Source organism: Camelus dromedarius, chromosome 32, assembly GCF_036321535.1.
Source record: "Camelus dromedarius isolate mCamDro1 chromosome 32, mCamDro1.pat, whole genome shotgun sequence".
Classification (NCBI taxonomy): domain Eukaryota; kingdom Metazoa; phylum Chordata; class Mammalia; order Artiodactyla; family Camelidae; genus Camelus; species Camelus dromedarius.
In genome coordinates this window covers 12,203,548-12,227,468 of record NC_087467.1, presented here as the reverse complement: position 1 = coordinate 12,227,468, position 23,921 = coordinate 12,203,548, and the positions used below count along the sequence as shown (strand labels likewise).

General features: G+C 41.5%; 1 protein-coding gene across 3 annotated transcripts; it reads right to left on the bottom strand.

The window, feature by feature from the left end:
- Positions 1–9,812: 9,812 nt before the first annotated feature.
- Positions 9,813–19,506, bottom strand: AQP4 (aquaporin 4). 3 transcript variants are annotated; one of them, XM_010977162.3, is made up of 5 exons: positions 19,367–19,506; positions 15,988–16,402; positions 14,936–15,100; positions 14,568–14,648; positions 9,813–10,609 (listed from the first exon to the last, which is right to left on the bottom strand). In XM_010977162.3, the coding sequence occupies exons 1-5, from the start codon at positions 19,396–19,398 to the stop codon at positions 10,331–10,333; spliced, it is 972 nt and encodes a 323-aa protein (XP_010975464.1). In that variant the 5' UTR covers positions 19,399–19,506; the 3' UTR covers positions 9,813–10,330. The 3 variants fall into 3 exon arrangements, with proteins under 3 accessions (XP_010975464.1, XP_010975471.1, XP_031294888.1); XM_010977169.3 differs by lacking the exon at positions 19,367–19,506 and adding an exon at positions 19,110–19,354; XM_031439028.2 differs by lacking the exon at positions 19,367–19,506 and adding an exon at positions 18,149–18,256.
- Between the last annotated feature and the right edge of the window lie 4,415 nt (positions 19,507–23,921).

The window sequence follows — 23,921 nt, the reverse complement described above, 5'->3', positions numbered from 1 at the left end:
GCCAGGATGGCTGGAGCTGCTGACCTCCCTACTCCAAGGGGTCCTTCATCCCCCTGTTGACTAGACAGGGCTTCACGTGGGAGTCTCAAGGCAGTGTTCCAAGGAAATGAGGGCTGAAGCTGCGGGCCTCAGAAGTCCCACAAGACCACCCTGCTACATTCTATTGGTAGAGCGAGTTAGAGGAACAGCCCAGATTCAAGGGAAGAGAAATAGATTCCACCCCACGACGAGGAGGCCAGCAGAGCCATGTTGAGAAGGTGCCCATGAATAGGGATGGTATGAGTTATTATGGCCAGCTGTGCAGATAAATCTATCCAGCCTCCTTTTGAGTAGAGAATATTTTCTCAGATCCTTTCCTAAACCAATCACTGAAGAAGGCAATTTAATTATCCTAACTAGGTAAGCCTAATAAATTTGACTTCTTGGAACTGAACACCCATCCTTCTCTGGAGCCGAAGGATTCTTATTACAAAGAAATATGTGTGTGGGATTTGGATAGAAAATACAGTATCTCCCAGATTTTACTAACGAAATATAATTTCATTTTAAAAGATAACCTTTACAAGATAATGATTTCATTTAGAAAATAACCTTTCAAGATGAAAAGATATGACTTCATTTTTAAAAGATAACCTTGAAATAGGATTTAATTTTTAAAAGGAGGTTATTCTTCTTGCTTGGAGGGAAGCAAGACTGAAGGCAGATAGACCAGTTGCAGGATTTCTCAGTCTCAGCGCTGTTAATGTATTGAGCCAGATAATTCTTTGTTAGGGTGTGGAGAACTGTCCTTTGCTGTAGGATGTTTAGAAGTATCCCTGGCATCTACTCATTAGATGCCAGAAGCTCCCCTCCCCTTACTTGTAACAACCAAAAAAATCTCCTGACATTGTCAATTTTTATCTAGAGGGCAAAGTCACCCCCGGTTGAGAACCCCTGGGTTCAGAGGCTAATCCAGTTATGCAGGTGACTATTTCACTGGCCTGAACCAAAGCAGAGGCAGTAGGGATGGAGGCAAGAAGGATTTAAGAGATCTTAGATTTGGCAAATAATTGGATGGGGAGTGGGGACTACATGTGGATGGCTGCCATGTTTTGGCTTAGACAACTCTATAGTTTGGGGTACACAAGAGAAGAAACAGGTTGGAAGAAATTCAGGTAGCTAGTTCCGCTTGGGACATGTTCAGTTTGAGATGTTTGAAGAGCATAAATGAAGATATCCAAGAGACCTTAGAATAAAGATCTGAAACTGTTGATCCTTGAGCCTGGTCCAACCTCAGACATATTGTCTTTGTCTCTATGGTTTTAGAAAAAATACCTGTGAACCAACATTTAAGACTTTGGAGCCTCCATTTTCTAAAGATTGTCTAAAATATTAGAAGCTTAAGCCACACCGGACCCGGATTCTTAGATGACAGAAATCTGCTGAGGCGAGTTTAATGCAATTGGTCCCAGGCTCCCCAGAACCTTCTTGACTCTTGTCCATCACTTGCCTGCTTACCTTTGGAATAATTGGAGTGTATGACCTTTGCTTTGGTTGGACCTTTCTTCTCTTTGGTAGAGACACAGATGTGGGAACCATTACCATCTGAAAGGCTCTGCATTATACCTCTGTGTCCCTCTCTCACCCATATGTTTAAGTCAGACTTCCTAGATCTTTTAAAATATATCATTCATTTCCCCCTCCTCGAATTGACAGCAGTACATGTCCCTTGCAGAAAACATAGAAAAGACACCACACATGTTATCCCAAATCCCACAGTCCTGTTGGATTTTCTTGCTAGCTTTCCACATACCCTTGGGAGTGGTGATTAGGGAAGGAACCACCCCTTTCTGCCTCAGTTGGGGTAAACTTGCTGCCACTTTTCAGTCTAGATCTCAGGGTGCTTCATCTCTAAAGCAGAGTTATTTTTCCAAATGTCAGTGGAAGAAAGGAGATGAGCTGGTTGGATTCACCTCTCTGCTTTTGTGCCTTTTAAGCCAAACTTTGTGTGTTCTGGGCTTCGCTAAGAAAAAATCTCTGAAACAATCAAGAATTCAGGCAATTTAGTGTTTTCCCAATACCAAGAAATTCAACAGTCAGAATTTATTACCCCTGGTGTCTCTCAATGTTTCAAGGAAACATTTTCCATTTATGTTCATGCATTATCTCAAATGCTTTTAAAAATAAGCCTTAAATGTATTATTTGTAGGTAGCGCTTTTAAAACTGCTTGAATAATAGAAAAAAAAAATGACATGCCTCTTATAGAACAAAATGGGCCCTAGGAACAAGAGAGAGAGAGAACATGTAAGAAGGCATGTAATGGTTAGAATTATAATGACGTCTGACAATTACTTTCAATTTGAACTGAGGTGAAGAAAATCAGAATTACAATACTCTTGTGATTAAACTTTGATGAGCTGAAAATGTCATCATTGTTTGAGGAGAATTTTTTATTAGAGTTCAAAGAATATGAATGATTTAACCACAATGTACCAACACCACAGGGCTGAATAATCTGTATCAGTTTTTCTCAGCTTGTCCTCACTGCAGATCACTAGAGAAATCCCAGCTGCCCTCCTGTTCGTCTGCCACTGTTTCCAGAAGATCGATCGGCTTTTGAAACCACAAGATCAGCCTTACGTCCCTTGTGATAAGTTTTGACCCTGAAATCCTGAAGGAACTTAATACCATCAGTCACCTCCAGGAGCCCTGTGCTGAGATGAGGCTCATGATTGTTCCTTCTTAAAGAGATCAATTTTAAAGGCAAGATTTCTTGAGCGAGATGGAGGGAGCTCACGCTTTCATCCTGCACTTGTGGCTGAAGATCAGGATTCAGTGAGTCCCTTAATTCCCCTGGAGAAGTCTGTTTCCCTTTTACATGATGTTTTGACAATTAAAAAGGAGATGAGGGCTTATGTTTGCAGAGGACGATGTGTAGTGCAGTTCTCTGTGGGGCACTGATACCACACAGGACAACCGAGGTGCTAATTACAGCACAGGGTGACAAGAACACGCTAACTCAGCACCAGGACTTTGCTCTGCACGGAGCAAATGCTGTCCTAGCGGGTTCTGGGTGGCGTCAGGAGAGCCAGGAGCCCCTGTCCGCGTACCTTGCTGTTACTGAGGGACTCTTGCCCCCCTGCCCTTTCCTCCCTCTCTGGGAGCCCCACATTTAAACAGTTTACCAGTCATTGGTGGTACATCTCTATTACTTTCAAAGATTTTTGTCTTCTGAGAATCTAAGTCAAAATATTCTGGGATTTAAGCTACAATTCTGTAGTCTGGACACAGGGAAGTTAGTGCTGGCTGTGTTCCTTCTATTCATTTCCCGGAGCTGTTGCCGTTGTAATAATGTTACAACTTGGTCCACTCAATAATCTCAATACCTTTATTTGATTTGATTTCTTACAAATACAGTCTGTCAACTTTGTAGACTTATCCAGAGTAAGTTAATCATACACTAGTTCAATTTATTACCAAACACCATTTTATTGATTCCCCAACTAAAATTTTATTTAAATACAGCTACTACATCTTTAATAAATATATGTAATTTATTAAAATTTTCGATAGAGCCTTCAACAAGATAGGTGCTTAAACATCTACACTGACTGGGTGATTAATAGGTGAAAGGGAATTAAAATGACCTGGCTTAATGAAGGTCAAAGATAAATTGTCTAAGAAGGTAAATTAAAGACCAGCTAAGCAATTTGAGCTAAAAAAGTGGGAGGTACGTTGTAAAACCAGTCTCTGGTCAAGAAAAGAAAGTGAATTCTCGCCCATTCAAAGTCCTTTTCAAAAATACTTTTGTGAGTTTGGCTGACCTATCTTTGTGGCATTTGCCCTTGAGGGTTTAGATCTTCCTTCAGAGGTGGTCAAAACGATAACCAGAGGTTAAGTCATGAATAACTGAGAGGTTCAAACATGCTGCAGTCTGTATCGGCTGTGTAAGAATCAAAGGCTTGGAAAAAGCAGGTATGAATGTTGGAACAAGTGGGGGCCTAAAGCACCCCAGGTAAGAGACAGCACAGGGCAGTGGCTGAGAGCAGGGTCTATTGTTACTATAATTATTATTGAAATGGGGGAGACTTTATCAGTAACTTTGCAGTTAACCCTCAACTCTCTTTTCTGGACCAAACGAAAAATATCTTCAATAGTGCTCTTTATAATATTTTCCTTAAAAGATCAATCACACATTTCCTAAATTACCCAAAGTATCCTAAAGTAAACCCATTGTAACAGTCAACCCTATTCTTTGATTTAAGATATTTTCTAAGTTCTGTAATACTCACTCCAGGTCTGTAGTACATAATTTATTGCCCCTTGTTGGTGTTATACATGAAGATTTCCCCCAGTATGGCTAGAATATATTTATTGCCACTTAAGGAAAGATGGCTGATGGGAAATTAGGCTGAGGGATGAATGGGAGAACTTAATGTGATCTGGGAATTAATTTAAGGAATTGGGATTAGTGGGGATGTGGGCTCCAGGTTTTGCTTTACTACTAGGTAAAATTCTGGGTAATTTACTTAATTTTCTTTGACACTCAGATTCCTCATCTTTAGAAATGAGAATGATAGTAATGCTTGCCCCACAATGAGCTTTGAAGAGTAACTCATTGAGACTAATATTTATAAATTCTAAAGCCCAATATATACTCATAATTGGTAATTATTCTAATTCGTGAATTCCTCCTCTATCATTCTGAACTTTGGCCAATGCTTTTATAAGGGAAAAAGGAATACAAGCTATGATTTCTATCTGTTCACAGATTAACTTTATTCCTCCAAATTGGAGAATTTCTTCCATCCATCCATCCATCCATCTTGCATTTATTGAGCGCTAGCTATGTACTATCACTGTGTTATGCACAAAGGTTGCAAACATTAAGATCACGGTTCCTCAGAGACTTCTGAACATTTGGAGGTAGCAGAACTCGACTCAGCTTTTTTTTTTTTTTCAGGTCTCTTTAAACTTAAGGAGTGAAAAGATAAAAAAACTAAAAAGCAGTAAGAATTAATTCAGGTGACATATTGTTCTGGATATTTTCCAAGCAGGATAATTACCTAAAATCAGGCTGACATTTATTCTCTAGTTTCCTAGGCTTGTTAAAATACTTTTTGTGCTGAAATACTCATTGAGTTAAATTTCATCTAACATCTGGCCATCGTATAAATATGGCAATGAAAACATGTCTTGTTGCTTATACATTAGGTATAAATTTTAGAAACCCAATTACTGTTTCATTCTTTCTGTGCATTTTCCCTTTTATTTTCTTTAGTGTTGGAGCTAATTTTGGGTTCTTAATAGGAACTATATTAAGCATTCAAATATTTTGCACACACCTATACAGCGAAAACCAACTAGACTGAGGTATAGTGCTTTGTAGCATTTCCTAATGATTGTGAGATGTTCCTGAAGTTCTTTATTCATTTATGCAACAAGCATTTATTGAGTTGAAGCCTAGTCCTCAGTGTTGAGGGTGGAGAATACAGAATAAATAAGACACAGTCTTAGCCCTTAAGGAGTTTAAAACCTCGTAGAGGAGACAGATACCTACACAAATGATTTCACTACAACGTGATAAATGTGATAAGAGAGGTAGACATCCACCTGGATCCTCAGGCATCATTCACCACTCTTCCGATGCGTTGCACGTTACATTAATGACTGTCCTCAATCCTTGCCTGCGGGTCTGTATCCTCTCAAAATTGAGAGATTCAACCCAAGAACCCAAGGGAGTAAACCAGTACTCACTGAGACTCCGTTATCCATCTGGGTAGGCAGAATTTGCCAAAAACCCTAAGGGCAGATCATCTATTTAGTGATACCAGCCCCATCTGAGCCACTGTGGTTTGAGTCTTCACTTCTGGACTCTCTAATGAAAGCCGATATTCAATGTTCTATTTTGCATAGATGTGGACATTTAGGATTAAGCCCATGAAAACACAATTTTCACTGTTGACACCAGGGTATATACTCTGCACACTCTCAAAAATGCATTTTACTATATGGATTGTACCACCGTTTCATTTGGTGTTGATTGGACTCAAATATCTAAACCTTCTGGTCATTCTAAATGATGCTCTTAGAATAGAACTTGCAAAAGCTATGAATGAGTTTTTGAAACCATCAAACACAATGCTTCCCTTTTAAAACATTAAAAAGTTTATTTGCAAAAGCTTAGTAATATGAGATACAACATAATTCATGGAAATCAACCAGAATGCTAATACGTTAATAGATTATTCCAAATACTAGACATTACAGTTTCAGCCTCCTTACCATTAGCTCTAATATTGGAATAACGTTTCAGTTAATAAATAATTGTGAATATAACCATATGTTCAGTTTATTCTCACCAGTTTATCTTGAACTACAATTTTGTGATTTGGGTCATAAAAGTGATAAACAATTGCTTATATAGTTTCATAAATTGCATGTTTATTTAATTAATCCTGAAGAGAATCTAGAAATATATTCTGATGGGTTATCTAAATTCGGTGTATTTTTTAGCTCTTGGATTTTTAACATGCCTGGGTAACACTATAATTGCTCTTGAGTTTAATATTCTGTGCACATGTTGTGTAACATTTCGTTGATATGTGTTTTCATAGGCTGTTGTTATTTGCCGAAGTGAGTGGCCATAGTTTTTAAGCACTGAATTAAATGTCTTCCATGTATTTCAGAGAATTATGGGTTTCAAAAGTTACTGCTGTTATGGAGTGATCTATAAAGTACTGTAACACCAACGCAAACACACACGATTTGTGGTAAAGAGAGTGAGTTTTGTTATATTACATTTCCTGGATACTAACTACCTCTGGCCTAATAATTTCAATGCCATCGACATATTAGGAAAGACAGAATTACCTTCAGGTACAAACTATTCTGAATTTGCATATCCTTCAGTGCTTATAAGGAGAACTTACATGGGCTTTCTGTTGTTTGATAAGTTTGTCTATTGGGCCCAGCTGTCACAAAGGCAATTTCTCTGTCAAATGTCCATCACGTACGGGAACAGTGTCAACAAAAAGCAACAAAGAGCTTCTCTGGGATTGATGTCAGCATTTGAATCTGCTGTTCTATTTTGGAATTTTCTGGTTCATTATCGAGTTTAAACCAGTAAGTGAGTTGCCTGGCTTCACGGCCTAAAATTTGTGCTATTTGAAATCGGTCCACACTGCTAAAAATCAGATAGCTTAATTCCATCATATGTGTTATTGAAATATTTCTAATCTCCTTGTAAAATTTTCAAGACTGAGCTGCAGCTTAAGCCAGCACCTACCAACGGCATTAGGGAAAGGGTCAGACGAAAGAAAGAAAGTATCAAAATTTATGCCAAACATCAAATGGCAGCAACAAAGCGCAGGAATCCTACATTTAAGTAACTATTTAGATACCAGAAAATACTTCCTTCCAGTGGAAAAGTTTAGGATTTCTTGAAGAAATTATCATCTCCTATAAAATGAAAACATACATTCAAATTCTGGGTCCCCAAATTTTAAGAAAGCCCCGAAAACTTAAAAAATGACTCCTCACCCTTTGTACTCCTTTGCCCAACTCTACAGTTCTGCAGATTGGGGACCACCTTACAGTTTGGGGGTGCTTGTACTTTTCCTTAGGGAAGAGATGGTTGGCACCGTTTCCTGGCTGGCTATAATTCATTTATGTCCCTCCAGTTTTTCTCTCTGATCTCTTTTCTGTATATCTGTCAGCAGCGCTCTCCTGGGAGCAGCGCGATGCATTTCATTAATAAGACAGGATTAAAGGAAAAAGCCCCAGTCTCCTAACACACTTGGATAATTTGGTGCCATCCACCAGGCAGTAGACCCCTGCTGCAGAGATGTCATTAGAAAGGTACAATTTCATTACTTTTTACTAGCAGAGCCTTGAGTGAAATACAAAAATATGTTGTCTCTTATGTGGGAAAAGAAAAGTGCAAAAGCTTTCATTTGCTGCATGCCCCTAAAATAGTAGAATGCAAAAATATATTTTATAGTTTTTACATTTATATTGCCTTCCCTTAGTAGTCCTTGAAATCCTGCTTTTATTGAACGTTGAGCAAAATAAAGATTAAAAGAAAATTATTTATATTCTTAAATCACATATGAAATTTACATGTATTTTTCTTAACTAACACACTTGTTTTAGAATACCTACTATGTGCCAGGTACTCTGTTCGTTGATGGAAAACAATAAAAACATCATTTATGAGTTGTTTTTTTCCAGCACTAACTTAGTGAATGCTCTAACTGGAAGAGGGTGTAAAAGTGAGTGTATAGGAAGTAAACCATATGGCTGGATAAAAACGATCATGGGCCAGTAAAATGGTAAGTGTATTCGGAAAACCTGTTTCATTTTTCCCTTACTAACCGATTTTTGAATTGACTATTGGCCGATGGTTGATAGTATTATCCTTTGAGCCGAACCACCCCCGGTTTTAAGCCTTTAGTGGTACACTGCAAACATCTGAAAAGATGGGCATAAATCATCCTTAGAAATGCACCGTAGATCCTACAGATTCTGCCCCCAACAAGAAGCAAGGGGCCTCAGTGGTGGAGGTTGTGGTCGGCCCCCTCGCTGCAAAAGGGGCCTGGGATTTAGGCACCTGCCAAAAAGATGCCAGTGGGACTCCCAGGCGCTACCCTGGCGTATGTCTCTCTGGGAACCTCATGCATTACTTTCCTAGCACCGAAGAGAATCAAATTTAATAGTGGTCCATTATCTCACTGCCACAGACACACAACTGCCATTAGCACTAAAAGGTGGTGCACAGTTGGAACTGTGCATGGGAGAAGAAAGCCCTTGATTATCAGCTATTTACAAGCCACTCTGTGCAGTGATAGGTTTTCGCTTTCCTATTAGCTTTTGTTCAGTGGAATTGACTTTTGCTGCTCTTTGTCTAAGATAGAGGCTAGACTAGACAGTTAAGATGGTAGAAACTGGGGTTTCCAGAGATCATTTTACTGACATAAGGCAAAGCAGTAGAGGGAAAAAACAAGCTATTTTGACAAATAAATGAGCCAGTAATAAAAGACTTAAAAAAATGGGCTGGGTTACATGTACTATCTACTACAAATGAAAGACTGGTCACCTAGTCAGCTTTGAATACAGAGTTTTGAAGTCCCCACCGTTTTACTTTGCAACCACGTCAGTCTTTGTCTCTCGTGCATTTTAATTCATTAAAATATCATTACGCGCACAATGCAGATTATCAAGAAACGTCATGAGAAGTGGGACAGGAGCAGTGATCGGGACTGGTGGGACCAATTCATGCCTTCTAGAATGAGCAGAGCTTAATGATTAACAAAAAGTCAGCACTCAACTAGTCACGTTCTTGTTATCAAAAGTAGGTCTCGGCTAATGTTTAAATATAGATAACCAAAGTTACAAACAAACAAACCCCCCAGTTTTGCCAATAAATTAAAAAAAATTAGCAAAATGGTTAAGTAGTTAAAAGCTTAGATTGTTAACCTCGTGTAGTGTATCTGAGGATGTGCACTGAAAACAGATCAACTATTTGAAACCATTATGTGGATTCCCTTTCTCTTAGTGATTTTTGTATGATGGTAAATTTCCACCCACCCCCCATATGATCTTACAAGTCTTTTGTCCTGAACCTCAATAGATGCCTTATAACTTGGATTTTTTTAGGGTGGAACATATATAGGGTTTCTGAACATTCTTCAAATTTTCTGGGCTTTAGTTCCATATTACCTTGGACATTGAGGAGGAGGAAGGAATATTATAAATTGGAGTTGAGGTTGAAATTTGGGCATTTAAGATATAAATGAAAACAATTCATTAGCATTGACTCTTACTAATATTCTTTTGCCGAGGTAGTTTATAAATAGGGATTGTCTGCAAAAGGGTTTGTTCTATTTTCTCTCTTGAATGTGCATAACTCTGTGACATGCTACATTTTGCCACTGATAAACTTGATTTAACAGAATAACTACTCAGGTGAGGATTGACAATACCAGTTTCATGGTGGCGAAGGAGTAAGTTGATAGGTATGTCTGTAAGCTTTGTCAGGCAAGGCTTAACAAAATCGTGGTACACATTTTAAATTGATTGTGAATGAATGGCAGATACATAAGCTAGACAGACATTTGCTTTGGGGATATTTTTCAAAAGATTTTTTTTTTTAGATTTGAAATTCACGATAGGTTTCTTCCATTCCTCCTTGGTAAATAACGAAATATGCACTGTCTAGATTAAGTAATATGACATGAAATGACAAACCTGTACACGTCTAGTTTATAGCAGATCTGTTTCCTTAATGGGTGGAAGGAAATCTGAGGACAGTTCTAAGGGTTCTTGTCTGCTTTCAGCGCCGTCCTCTAGTCATACTGAAGACAACACCTCTCCAGATGGCTCTTTCCCCTTCTTCTCCTCACCCCGGTCAGTGTCGATCACGTGCACCACTCCGGGTTTCAGAATCAGGTCGTCGGTCTCTACCTGACTCCTGTTATCCTCCACCTCCATGTAGCTCCCTTTTGTTTGCTGGGCAGCTTTGCCGAAGGCTTCTTTAAAACAACGTTTGAGTTCAACATCTGGACAGAAGACATACTCATAAAGGCCACCCGCGAGGACAGCTCCTATTATTGGTCCAACCCAATATATCTGGGGAAAGCATGGAAGAGTTTTAGAGTGTAAGTGGAGTAAAACTATTTCTTTGAACAATACGCAGATATAGAACTTAGCTGGTTTAAATTGAGAGCAAATGTGTCATGCATGAGAAAAAGGAGAATTGGAAAGAAAATAAGAAAATTAAATCTGTATCCGAGATCCATGTGTTACTACATAACATTTGAACAGAAAATAAAAAATGACTGTTTCTTCTTCTCTTTTCCTGCTTTCAGTAATTATGTTCTTTCCATTTTCTAATAATCCTTAAAGCAAAGATAGGCCCTCTTTGGCTGTATTTTAAGTTAAGAAGACACTAAGATGTCTTCAACTAAAATAGAAAAAAAAATTCTGGAGAGTACGTATTTTCTTAATATTGCCATCTTACATTGGTTTTCTGTAGAATCACAATCCTAGTACAGATTGTATCATTTTGGGCTTTAATTATTCAGGACAGCATGACAAGTGGAATCCCAGCTCCACCACTCAGTAACCTTGTGACTGCTTACGTCTGTAACTTCACCTCCTAAACCTTGATTTTCTCATCTGCAAAATAGGGATTATGGTAATACATACCTCATGGGTTGTCAGGACTAAATTCAAATAATACTGGTAAAGTACTTAAGAGTTCTAATTTCATTAGTAACCTGTTCCATTCTATGTTTCCTAGACAATTTAAAGATGTCTGTGATGAGGCTAGCTATAGGTCATCTTCCTTCTGTTACATGCTTTTCTCTCTAAAATTTGGTGATTTGCTTTAAGAGAAAAACCTCATAGTTTGTCCATTAATTTTGCAGAGCTACTTCATCCTCATGGTTCTTACACTGATGAGTTGGTGGAAAAATCTGTTCTGAGTTTACGGGTGATGGCTCGCTGAGGATGAGCCATTCTAAGGGCTTTAAGTCAATAACAAGAAGTTTTTTATCGTATCACTTAAACGTCTAGAATAAACTCAGTTTTGAGTTTGGATACATTTCAACATTTGCTTCAGAGCACATGTTGGCTGTGGGATCCTAGCCATTCATTCAACAGATAAACTTCAGGAACAGAAACCCTGTTTCTGGATCATGCTCTCTGAGCTGGCTCCACTCAGGGCTTTTCTTGTCTGAACTCATTTAATTCTAACAACGACCTTCGATGTAGATACTATTATTATTCCATCTGATGGGTAAGACAACTGACACTCTGAGAGGGTAAGAAACTTTCTTAAGACACAGGAAACTATATTCAAAATCTTGTAATAACCTTTAATGAAAAAGAATGTGAAAATGAATATATGTATATATATGCATGACTGAGACATGGTGCTGTTCACCAGAAATTGACACATTGTAACTGACTATATTTCAATAAATTTTTTTTTAAATTGAAAGAAAACTTGCTTAAGATTTCATGCTTAGCAAGCGATTGAGGTGGGATTTCAAATCTCTCTTTTGAACTGTTACAGTTTTCTGCTACATTACACTTCTCTTATTTCAAAAAAAAAAAAAAAGATGAATGCTTCTGGCTTAAAATACTCTCTGGAAATTAAGCTCACTTAGCATCCTCATTGCAAAATCTAAAGAAAAGTCAAACTTTAAGCTGAAGCTGAACACATATACTTAACAGGGAACCTGTTGACAGAGTGGCTGCGAGAACCAAGTGCCTTATCTTGAACATGAAAGAAACGTGCGAGAGTTTACCTTCTCTGTGCCCTTTCAAAGGAGAAACGAGAGCCCTCCTCTAAATGTCTTTGCCCTCTGTTCCTTTGGTAAGATCTCATTAGGTATATTCTATTCAACCAACTACAAATCCCACACGGGAGAAAGAGGACTGCTGAACAATTCCGACACTTCCCCCAAAACACCTGTGGCCAAGACATCTCACTGCATGCTCTCAAAAACACATCTCAATTTCAAGTTGCTATTCCCAAAGTCATACTGCCCTGTAAAGTAACTTTTAAAATTTATAAAAGTAAAGAAGATTTATTGATTAAAAATAAAGTCCAGAAAAGTATAAAGAGGGAAGCTAAAAAATGTTACTACACTACACACAAAATTCACCATTAACGTTTTGTTGTTATTTCTAGTCTGTGGAACTATCTACAGACAGACTTTAAGTTAGTTGCTAATTTCACACAACCACTGCTGCAAAATGGACGTTCATTTCCCGATAAAGTAGCAACAAGGGGAACCTTTGATTCAACCAACAAGCTAAGAATTTTCTTACTATTTAAATTTTAACCCATTTCCTATAACTAACAAATAATTGATAAAAACATGTTTTCATCCACATTTTAAAGTCCTCATGGATTAAAAGTTGTCATTTTCCAAATTTAATTTATAAAACTGTTTAAATTTAATTTAAATTACAAATGCTGTTTGAATGTATAAACTGAACTAAAAGTTGTACTTTCGTCAGAAGATCTACATACTGTCTTTCCATTAAAAATTTCCGCTCCCGTTAACGTGGCAAATCTCTGGAGACATAAATGGAAATGTCAGTGGCAAAATGACCAATCTCACAGATAGTATGGCTGACTAAGTGTCTGCATGGCTGGGTCCCAAATCTTGCTTTTGATCATTGACTCGCATGCTGTTATTTGATGGGCTAGACTACTGGTAAGAACTTGGGACACTTTTCTTAGGAGCAAATGCACATAGCAGTGGTGCAAGGTAATCGTGGTTGTGTGAGTGTCACTGTGCCAATAACCACTGCATACATGAGATTAAAACAAAAGTGACACCCATAATGGAAAAGAATCTGAAAAAGAATATATATGTGTAATCAGGGGGAAGGTATAGCTCAGTGGGAGGGCACATGCTTAGCATGCATGGGTCCTGGGGTCAATCCGCAGTATCTCTGCTAAAGTAAATAAATAAATAATCCTAGTTATTTCCTCCTCTATACAAAATAAAATAAAATAAAATAAAATAAAATAAAATAAAATAAAATAAAATAAAAAAGAATACTTTGAACAAGAGGATAAAGTTGAAAAAAGTAACTGAATCACTTTGCTGTACATTTGAAACTAACACAAATTGTAAATCAAGTATACTTCAATAAAAAATAAATTAAAAAAACAGAAGTGACATATACTTACATTCATGAATTAAAAATGAAAGGTGTAAAATAGGATTCATAACGTGTAAATGAAAATAAAAGTTAGCCCCATTTGAAGCTGACATACGTCTCATGTTTATTGGTTATTGTAAGTTAGTGTGTAATAGACCTTCAACACTGCCACATTATTCATTTAAAAGATTTAAATTTCTTTCTGGTAAGAAACAATTGAAACAAGATTGATTGTGGTATTTAAAAACGGATACCCCAGCTCTCTGGAAGTGTTGCCACCACATTAATAAGTAGGTTAGGCATGAGGCTGAGAAGTGTGTCTTTTTCTGAAAGTCATTTATCTTTCTAGCCGTGGTTATGGTCATAATAGCATAAGCATTTGCACCATTTATTCCTCACCATCTGCAGTTCAAATGCTTCCAACTCGTATACTATTAATTGGATTCATGCTTCTGTAAACAGAAAAGGTAAATATTTTTGCTAAGGGCAGTGCTTTTAAGCATTTCTCTTTCTTTTTCTTTTTTTTTTTTTCTTGCAAGTACATTTTTTGTTATTGCTGGGAAGGATTTACTTTCAATTATTTAAACACCATATTCACCCCCCCACCTTGATTTTAACTTGTTTCAGATAGGCAACCTCCATGTATAATATATTCTGCCGAAGTCTGGCAGATACAGCGCCCAAAGCAATGCTTAAAAAAAAAAGGACGATCATTGAAGGCCCAGAACAGATATAAGATGAGACATTTTGCAGCAGATCTGTGCTAGTCTTTATGAAAGACATAATAAGATGTAAAGGGGGCGGGTGGTCAAAGTTGGGAGGAAGAGAAACTAGTGAGCAAAATACTGAGGAAAAAAGAGCTCAATGAGAGGAAAACAGGAACAACGAACAGAAAGGTTACCCAGTGGTTTTCCCAATTTCCCATGATGACTGCAGGTCCAAAGGATCGGGCAGGGTTCATGCTGGCCCCAGTGTAATTGATCTACAGGGAAAAAGAACAGAACTTCAGACGTTGCTGACACAGGGCTCCTAACAGGTATCCTTCATTGCACTTTGCTGCCATTTGCCAAGTCAGTTACGGGAACTGTCCAGATGATAGCCCAGCCATATCAACATTCTCATCACAGAGTTAGCAAAATGATCACCTAAAATGGACAGACGTGGCTGGATACTAAAGAACTACAGCTGGGAAACACAACATCTTCAGGCCAGCTCAACGGGGAGGATAAACGACATGGATCAATTATTTAAATGGACTGGGAGACTTACTGCAAATAAATGTCCAATTGCAACAGAAATTCCAATTGCTAAAGCTATCGACCCTGTGACATCGGTCCGTTTGGAATCACAGCTGGCAAAAATTGTAAACACCAACTGAAATGTGATTATCAACTCCACCAGGAGACCGTGACCAGCACTAAGATTTCCATGAACCTGGAAAGAGAAAAATATTCCAACTGAATTAAAGCGAGAGAACATTTTCTACGATAACATATCATTGTGAAAGATATATTTTATCTCTGTAAAAACTGATGATTAATTTGAGTGTTCTGTCCCACCCTTAGTTGAGATACTTCCCCCCCTCAAAAAAAGAAATAAGTTTCTACTCATCTTGGGCCATCACAAGATAATTAATTATTCTCACAATGACCAAGCGGGACTTTGTGCTGAATATCCTTTTCTACAAAGGAAGGAAAATGTGCCACTGCTGCACTTAACTTATAAAAGAGTTTCTTGAGAGTTTTGTAATTTTATAAGGCAATGATTAAATCCATTAATTAGATTTAAATTAATTAATATATATTTCAATTAAAATTTAAACTGTGTGTAGTTTTTTTAATCAACGCTGGTGCCGAGCTAACCAATGACATTCCTAATCAGCTAAGAACAATACTAGGATCAAGTGCCAATTTATTTTTTTGAGTGTTTACCCCGAATGTAGACCATTTTAAACCTCATGCCCATGACAAGAAACAAAAATGGTTCTTTCTGCTAGTGAACCAACAAATAATTGTAATAAAAAACGCCTTAAGCTAAATATGTAGTCGGTGTAGTCATTGGGATGGAGAGAGAGAGGAAAAAAACAGCACAATTTTTGTGCTACCCAGACTCAGTGATATTCAAGTCATTCAACAGCAAATCATGATTTCATATGATAGATGCAGTGTGGCCAGTATCAGTTTTCACCCCATCAAGAATCAGACGGTCCCTGGGAATAAATTAGCAACTTTTAGGAAGGTCTCTTAGGCCTCTAGGGTGTCATATAGCAGTCTATAAAGAGCCTGGAGTTCTAGTTTGAAAATGAGAGCTAAAGATGGTACCGTGGTGACCCCCAAGCCCCCCACCACGCTGGGAGGCGTGACCAGGTAGAGGATCCCAGCTCCAATGATGGCGCCCAGGCACTGGGCTGCGATGTAGAAGACGGACTTGGCGATGCTAATCTTCCTGGTGCACACCATGGCCACCGTCACAGCTGGGTTGATGTGGCCCCCACTGATGTGGCCAAAGCACTGGACCATAGTGGCGATGCTGAGTCCAAAGCAAAGGGAGATAAGAACCATGTCGACGGGTAAGGGCTTTTCTGCTCCACCCCAGTTGATGGTGGATCCCAGGCCGAGGAGGACAAAAATGAGCATAGCCAGAAATTCCGCCGTGACTGCCTTCCAGAAAGCTTGAGTCCAGACCCCTTTGAAGGCCACCATGATACTCTCTCTTCTACACAGAGGTCCACACTTACTGAAAAGGAAAACAAATTGGCCTCAGAAGCTACTAAACCAGGGTTTGTGAATTTTGGTGAAGATGGCCCGGCCTGCAGACTTGCCCTACTGTGGGGAGCCCACCCCCCTCAAAGGTTTTTTGCATACCAGGAAAGAGTGTTTCTGGAAAATCTCCTTAGTTAATTATCTCCTTAATTAATAGTCAAGAGATAGTTATTCTAACCTCCTTTGGTTTAATGTCCAAAGACCATCCAGTTTCACTGGAAAATCATCTGAATTGTCCCTAGAAAGGAAAATGCTTAAGTCGAGTTCCTTAAAGAATTAAGACTAAAATAGGTTTATCTTGTAGTTAATTCCCTCAGATCGAGTTTTGAAGTTTCAATGTACTTTTTACAGGTCATTTGTATTTGGAATTTACAGCCATAAAAAAGGGGGGGTCTTTCCCAGTTTTGTACTTTACTGTTCAGACGGCATTCTGAAAATGGATTTGTAGACTCTGGCTGAAGGGGAGGCCTGCTAGGAAGCCAGGAAAGCTGCAAGTCTGTCTTTCGAGAAGGTAAATTCGTTTGGCTGGAAGGGAACTGGGCGGCTGGCAGGGCAGGAGCTGGGCCCCGGGGACCCGGACAGGGACGCCGCCGCCCTCTCCCCCGCCAGCGGGTGGAGTCTGGGAGCCCGGCACGCCCGGGTCCGGGGGCGGCGCGGGGACGCAGGCCCCGGGGTGAGTCCGGGGCGCCTCCCCGAGGGCGGGAGCGGCCACCCCGGACCGTGCTAGGCTCCGGGCAGCGCCAGGGGCACAGATGCAGCGGCCCCGCCAGCCCGCCAGTGTCCCAGGCGCCCGGCAGCTCGCCCGGGAAAGTGCATCCAGGCCCCGCGGTGCATTTGCAGAGTTCAGGGACCATCCCTTCCTGGGCCTGAGACTCCACCCCTGATAAAACTTCCCAAAGGGATCCTGGCGGCCAGTGTGTGTCAGCAGCGCCCAGGCACGCTGCCTGCCAACTGTGGGTGACAGCGACTTGGGCAGAGCTGCGGGAGGCCGCGTGCAAGGGGGTGTGGCCTGGGAGACCGTGGTCCTCAAAACAGAAGGCTCTGGACAGCTGTTTCTCTCTACTGTCTTCTTCATGGCCTTCTCTTCTTCTTGTGCCTCTTCCTGGGGCGGGTGTGTGTGTGTGTGTGTGTGTGCGTGTGCTTGTGTGTGTCGGGGTTGGGGGAGGGGGTGAGGGTGGGGTGGGGAGCAGCCACGCAGCCTTTGGGACGGTGACCCTTTCTCCCTCCCGTCTACTTTCCTCTTAATGTCCTGGATCTTTATTGCTGAGAAGGGATGGAGTTTGAAGATATTAATGCCAGCAGCTCATTCTGTCAAGAAATGGCTAAGATTCTCTTTGGTGGGGGCGGGGGGCAACGACCCCCGTTCCCCCATTAGTTGAGACATTTGCCCTTTTCCTAAGCCTGTGACAGACATGGGAGCAAAGGAGTGTGGACAGCATTTAGCAGAGACTCTCATCCCAAAGGACTGTGAAAAGGGTTAGTCAAGAAAGCCAAGTATTTTAACAGATGGGCACGACGGCAGCTTTCCCCTTGAACAGTGCTGAGAGTGGGCCCTCCCTTCTCCCATCGCTCAGTGTCCCCAGGAGCCCAGGTCTGGCTGGGCGGTGGGGAAACGCTGTGCCAACAAGGGCCAGGGGACGTCTGCCTTGGCCTTTAGGATCTCAGCTCAGCCCCTGGTTTAATACGGGGCTTTGCTTCAGAGTTGGAGAGAGAAACCCACCTTCCGCCCAAGCCCAGGTGTCTGTAGAAGGGAGCAGCCAGCCCTGTCCCAAGCGTCCAGTGCCCAAGTGAACTCCTCTAAGTGAATCACGTAATCAGGAAAAACCCCAGCGGGGAAGACAATGCCATCACACTCCCTAGAGGAAGAATAAGGAAAGAGACAAAAACAGCCCTCGGAACAGGGCAGGGAGGGTGCCCTGGGAGAGAGGTGAAAAGTCTCCCCAATGGGGGAGAACCTCGAACTCACAAATTGGAAAAGAAGTTCGAGGGTGGCTTCTGAATTCACCAGCAGCCCGCGGCTTAGCCGGGACGGCAAAGGGCAAGGTGTTATGTCAGGTGCTGGTCTTCCGTGGCCAGCCTTAGTGGGAAGAAGGAAGAGGACAGAGCAGGAAGCTAAGGAAGCCAGGTGGGTGGGCCCTGGGGACAGCCCCCTCCCCGCCCTGCTCATTCTCTGTGCTTGTCTCCCTCTGCGAGACCCTGTCTAAGAAACGCAGTTGCTCTTTTCAGGTTCAAACTTTCACCAGCCAGAAAAATTAAAAACAAAACAAAAACCAAAAAACAGAGCCCCCAAATTCCCAAACAGATAAATATAGTCCTTAGGTGTGCATTTAGCCTTCTTTGAAAACCCATGAAATCTGATCTCTTTGCAGGGCAGAGTGAGCCTCAGGCGGCCGCGAACCCCAAGGTCCTCCGGCGGCATATGTGTCCCTCTGGCCCCAGCGTCTCCCACGGCCCCTCTTTCTGCCTCTCATCAGCGTTCCCTCAGGGTTCACGCTCCTGGAAATGGATCAACACCATTTGTTTTGCTTCTTTCGCCCCAGAACAAAGGGGGTTTGTTGATGTGACCGGGTTGTACTGGGCCGGACACATTACTTTCCAGCTGAACCCCCAACCGGATTCACTCCTGAGCCCCTGGGTAAGTAATTTTTCTGACAAAAAAAAATACGACAGCTTAGACTGACCTCCGCAGGGGGATTTTCTGGTGCTTTCGCGGGTCTCCAGCGCACGGAGGGTTTTGCCACAAAGCATCCCTTTTCTTCTGCCCTCCCTCTGCCTCTCTGATGAGTACGCCCAGTACTCAGCCCTGAAAGAACCATGCACCTGCCCTGTGGTTTCCTCCTAGATTCTGCCTGACAAGGCACACACATCTGTACTAAAAGAGTCAGAGTTTCATCTTCTGGCCCTGAGCATTGTTCCCTTACGGCAGAGAAGGACTTACCCCCACCGCCTTGCTGCGGGTCTGTCACTCATGCCTCTCCTGGCCAGAGTGCCGCCCTCATTGCCAGCCCCGCGGCTCCCAGTGAGCTGGGAGTCAGATTACGGCCGCTTGTCTGATTGGGTTTTTGGAGTCTAGGGGTGGAAAGATTCTGCACCATGTGGCAATCGAGTTATATTTGCACTTGAAATGCCTTTCTCTACCTGATCGCTCTAGGGTATTTCAGGAACACAGAACACTTGCCCACATTATGTTTTTTCAGCTGGTAATCCTGGAAAATGAGGATTTCCCCAAATTTTTGTGTGAGTTCTTCCCACCACAGAGAACGGTGGAGACATTGTCTTCTTTTGGTTATGGGTGTAGTTGAAACTGAACAAATATTAAAGCACGGATCTGCATGATCCAGTCGTTGAGATGATTGGAGATTCAGACTGCAGTGCCCTTGTCTTTGAGGGGCAGACTATCCAGTGGGCTCTATTTAAAGTTTTTGATCTCAGAAGCAGACTTTTAAGCACAGCAGATAACTGCAGGTCCCTGTGTAGCCCGGGCAGCACTGATTTGGATAACAGGAAATAAGACAGCTTCAGAGTGCTCCCCTGTAATAACAACTGTTGGGTAAGAAGTAGCAAATTTTAAATATATCAAGGTAGGGTGGGCACACAATTTGGGGGAACTGTAGGTAAATTTACTATCTAGAAACCTAGGGACAAGACTGTCTACATCATTTGTGGGGTCTAGTGCAAAATGAACACAGGACTTCTTGCTCAGAGACTATTACGAATTTCAAGATTGCAACAGCGGGACATTAAACAAAGTGCGGGGGCCCTTCGAGGTGCACAGGTTTGTGTGCCCATAAAGGCATCCCTGGCTAAGGAGTTGGGTGAACTCTGGAAGGCCTGAGAATTACTGTCTGCATCTCCATCTTATTAATTTTTTTCTTTAAATGGACCTCAAATACATGGAATTGGAATAATAATAATCCTTGGTGTGTGATGCTCTCACCAGCGGTACATATGTGACCTTCTTTAATTTTGTAATAGTTATATAATTACTTTTTAATAATATAATGAATATCTGTGAGTCGACCACTCTCCCCAACAACTGGAACTGTCATCATAACTCGCTTTTATCTATGGGACCCTCCCATCTCTGCCTCTCCGCCTACCATCTCTTTTCACATCAGAGTTTTTTTTTTTTCAGAATGAAATGTGGCAATAAAGACATGCAGGAGAGGGAAGAAGAAAACGGTTCCATTTTCACATCATATTTACAGTTTTTTGTTTTCTTGTTTCGTTTGGGTTCTTGAGAATTGGGAATGGCTGAAAAGCTCTTGTGGGGAAGAGGAATTAATATTTTGAGTGCGAATTTCAGACGAGCTCTTTATTTCTGTTTCAAGCATTCTCAGATAACAAAGATTAAGTCCACATCCTTCAGAATGTGGCCGCACACGGATGGTTATCCATCAGGGGTTTTGGCCTTTTAAAAATAAGCCCCCTGACGTCAGAATAAGCTCTGATGAGGGGGGAAACGGGGAATTTGTGTGAATCCACAAAGAACACTTAAAATATTTCATGTTGATGCTTAAAACTATTTATCATTTAGACTTGAGAATGAGATTTTTTTAAAGATGCAAAATGTTTTCTGTTCTTTCTTAAATTTGAAAACTTGACCTTGACATTGAGTCAGAAGTGTTTGTGAGGCCTCTGAACCCGAGGAACAAGGCCGGCTGCAGGGCTAGGTTCTTCCGTGCAAATCAAGCCTGTGGTCGGATCCATAGGAACTCACCCCGAGCGGCCCTCCCGAGGGCTGCTGGTCACTGGGGGGACATTTTTCAGGTCCACTCCCTGGAAACGGCGCTCAGCTCATTAGCATTCACTCCACTGCCCTTGGCAGTTCCCGTCACCATTTTACGAAGTGCCAGCAGAACTTGGTCACCACCGTTTCTCAGCCCCTTTCCCTTTCTTCTGGCTGGCTGATCGCGGCCCTGGGAGAATGTGTTGACAGTTCCTAAGGGATGGCTGTTCCCATCAAGGGAAGGGCCACCCTAATTGGCACCAGCTCCTACTGCTTTATTAGTACTCTCAGCAGAGCGGCTTGAAATTGACCAGGGATTAACCCTTCGCCTACCGGAGCTGGTTTTTCTTATTAGGTATTACTTCTTATCCTTTCTATATTTGAGTTGATGTTATTGATCTTCCTACAACATGCTCCTGTGAAATAACCAGCTACTTTTCTGGCTTTTCTTTAAACTAGGCACACAGACACTTCCAATAGGATTGGGGCAAACTACGCAGGATACAGTAATAAAGAAATCAGCTGTACTGCACATGTGATCATGGTGGAAGCATTCTGAGGTGGGGAGCCCTGGAGAACAGAAGAAGCTGAATTGTTTTGAACTGGTCTGGGCCTAGAGTCAATTGAGATTAGGAATCTAAAGTTTTTCCCCCACCTTTGGTAGCCTTAAAAGAGTCTAGATGCATTTAAAGATGGAATAACAATGTACTGAGGAAATCTTGACTTACTGTACCGTGCTCTCATCTTTAGGGAAAGGATAGTAGCATGGCATATTGATTTAAAATCAGTCTTATATGCCAGGCAAGCTTGTGAGGTTTTAGTTGAAGAGCTTTGTGAAGTTGTAGGTCAGTAACTTACAAGAAAAATGAAAGAAGGATAAGTGAAAATCACAAAAGTTCCTCAGCAAAAAGTAGCCAGTGGATGCACTTGGCTCCTGAATTCGTAACTATGTCATACTGTTTTCCTCTGGAGCTGATGTACAGCTTTCGGGTCTGTGGACTCCTTTTCCCTCCCTGGCCCTCAGAACTTTGAGTATTCCTTCATTCGTTCAGAGATTGAAGACTAACACAAACGCACCAAAAATGGCAGCATGCCTCAGTCCCAGGAGGGAAGTGTCCCCAGGCTGGCAGGGGCAGACTCAGTCACAACTCACACAGCTTACCTTGCTTTTCCTGAGTCTCAGCGATGTGACTCCCCCCAGAGCACTTATATATCAGTATGTTTGTTGAAAACAAAACAAAACCAAACCAAACAACAGCAGCATTGGCAGCCACCACACAAAGGGCTCTCACAGAGCTTTGTTCTCTTTTGAAAGAGGTGTTCCCTTCCTGTTACAGTAATTCAGAGTGGTGTCCGGAAACACAGCTCACCCCCAAAAGAGTAAAAGAAAATAACAATCAAAACCCAGCAGGGACCCCCAAAAAGTTTGATGTAGCTTCCCTTCCTCAGGGAGGTGACTCTGAGAAAGCCTGGGTCTTCCCAATGGACGTGAGACCTTTCACTGTGTTGCGCCCCTGCCCCCACGCCCCACGGACCCAGGTTTCCCCGTTTGGTCATGGCAGGCACGGTTTCCTTGGTTGAGGTCCAGGTGGACTCTGCTTTGGCTGGTGAGCCGTACTCTGCTGACATTTAAGGCAGGAATTCCCTGGGAAAATAGTCCAGAGACTCTCTCGGTGCTGCTGGCGGGGTTCCAAAGGTTTAGGGTTCCCTTCCCTCGGCAAACGGACAGAGGGAAAGGGAGGGACGGGAAGACAAATAGAAGGACTGTATTGAGTGACTGTATTTCATCTGAAGCTTGTGCAAAAAGGCAGACATGTGGTTGGATGACTGGATACTCTTCTCACCCCTTATCTCTCCCCAGCTACTATGACAGTTCAGAGTTTGGCTGGCCGTTTTAAAGGTTGCTCAGACATCCACAGTCGAAAATCAGTTTTCTGGGAAGCAAAGAACTCTGGGATCAAATGGGTTGGACCAAAATATTTAAAATGGCCAATAAGTGAAGTGTAGTCTGTATTAGTAATTCTTCCAAAATTTAAATTAAATTTGAATGTATTAAGAGCCACATCAGCATCTTGGCAATTATTACCTCTTATACAGAAAGCCTCAGAATCTTCATGTTTTTAACAAAGAAAGATAATCCCAGCTTCAGGGAAAGGGCAAGATGCTTTAAATTCTGTGGGTAAGGGGACCTGACAGGAGGAGGAGACCAAAAAACTAGGAAGCTTTAAAAAAAAATGCTTTTTGAATAATGTTAGAAACAGAATATTTTCCAAGAAAAGAGAAGAAAAAATAGTCATAATCTGTGATTATTTAAAAAAAAAGTGATAAACGTTCAACAGTCAAGTTATTTAGGAATTTTCTCAGATGACCCTTCTAATAACTCAGGCAAAACTCTCCCTTGCTTCTTTCTTAGGTGATCACACACCCTTCTCCTTAACCTCTGGACTTCCTCTTCTTGTGCAATCAGAAGAATCGTGCCCATGAAGAAATTCACAGGGCCTCTTAGAGGTGTCAATTCTCTTCAGTGGGTTCACCTTACCTGAACGTGCTTATCTTTAGCTACCCCTTGGCCTGGATGCCTGTTGCAGGGGACCACGCCATGGCCACACCTCGTCGGCTCTTCTAAGGAGCCAGCTAAGGTGATCCTTTCATCTTCAATTCCTTTCCCTTCTCTCCGTGCCGCGTGAGTCTCTGGTTCTTTGAGCACTCCTCAACATCTGTCTCCTCCGAGAAACCGCCCTTTGCAAACTAGCTGGGCTCTTGT

Bases quoted from the DNA above. Each gene is read 5' to 3' on its own strand.
- AQP4 (XM_010977162.3), bottom strand. From the start codon at position 19,398: ATGAGTGACAGACCCGCAGCAAGGCGGTGGGG. The intron at 15,101-15,987 runs GTACCATCTTTA...TTCTCTTTCCAG, and splicing joins GGGGCTTGGGGGTCACCACG to GTTCATGGAAATCTTAGTGC. The intron at 10,610-14,567 runs GTAACCTTTCTG...TGCTTTCCCCAG, and splicing joins GAAATTGGGAAAACCACTGG to ATATATTGGGTTGGACCAAT.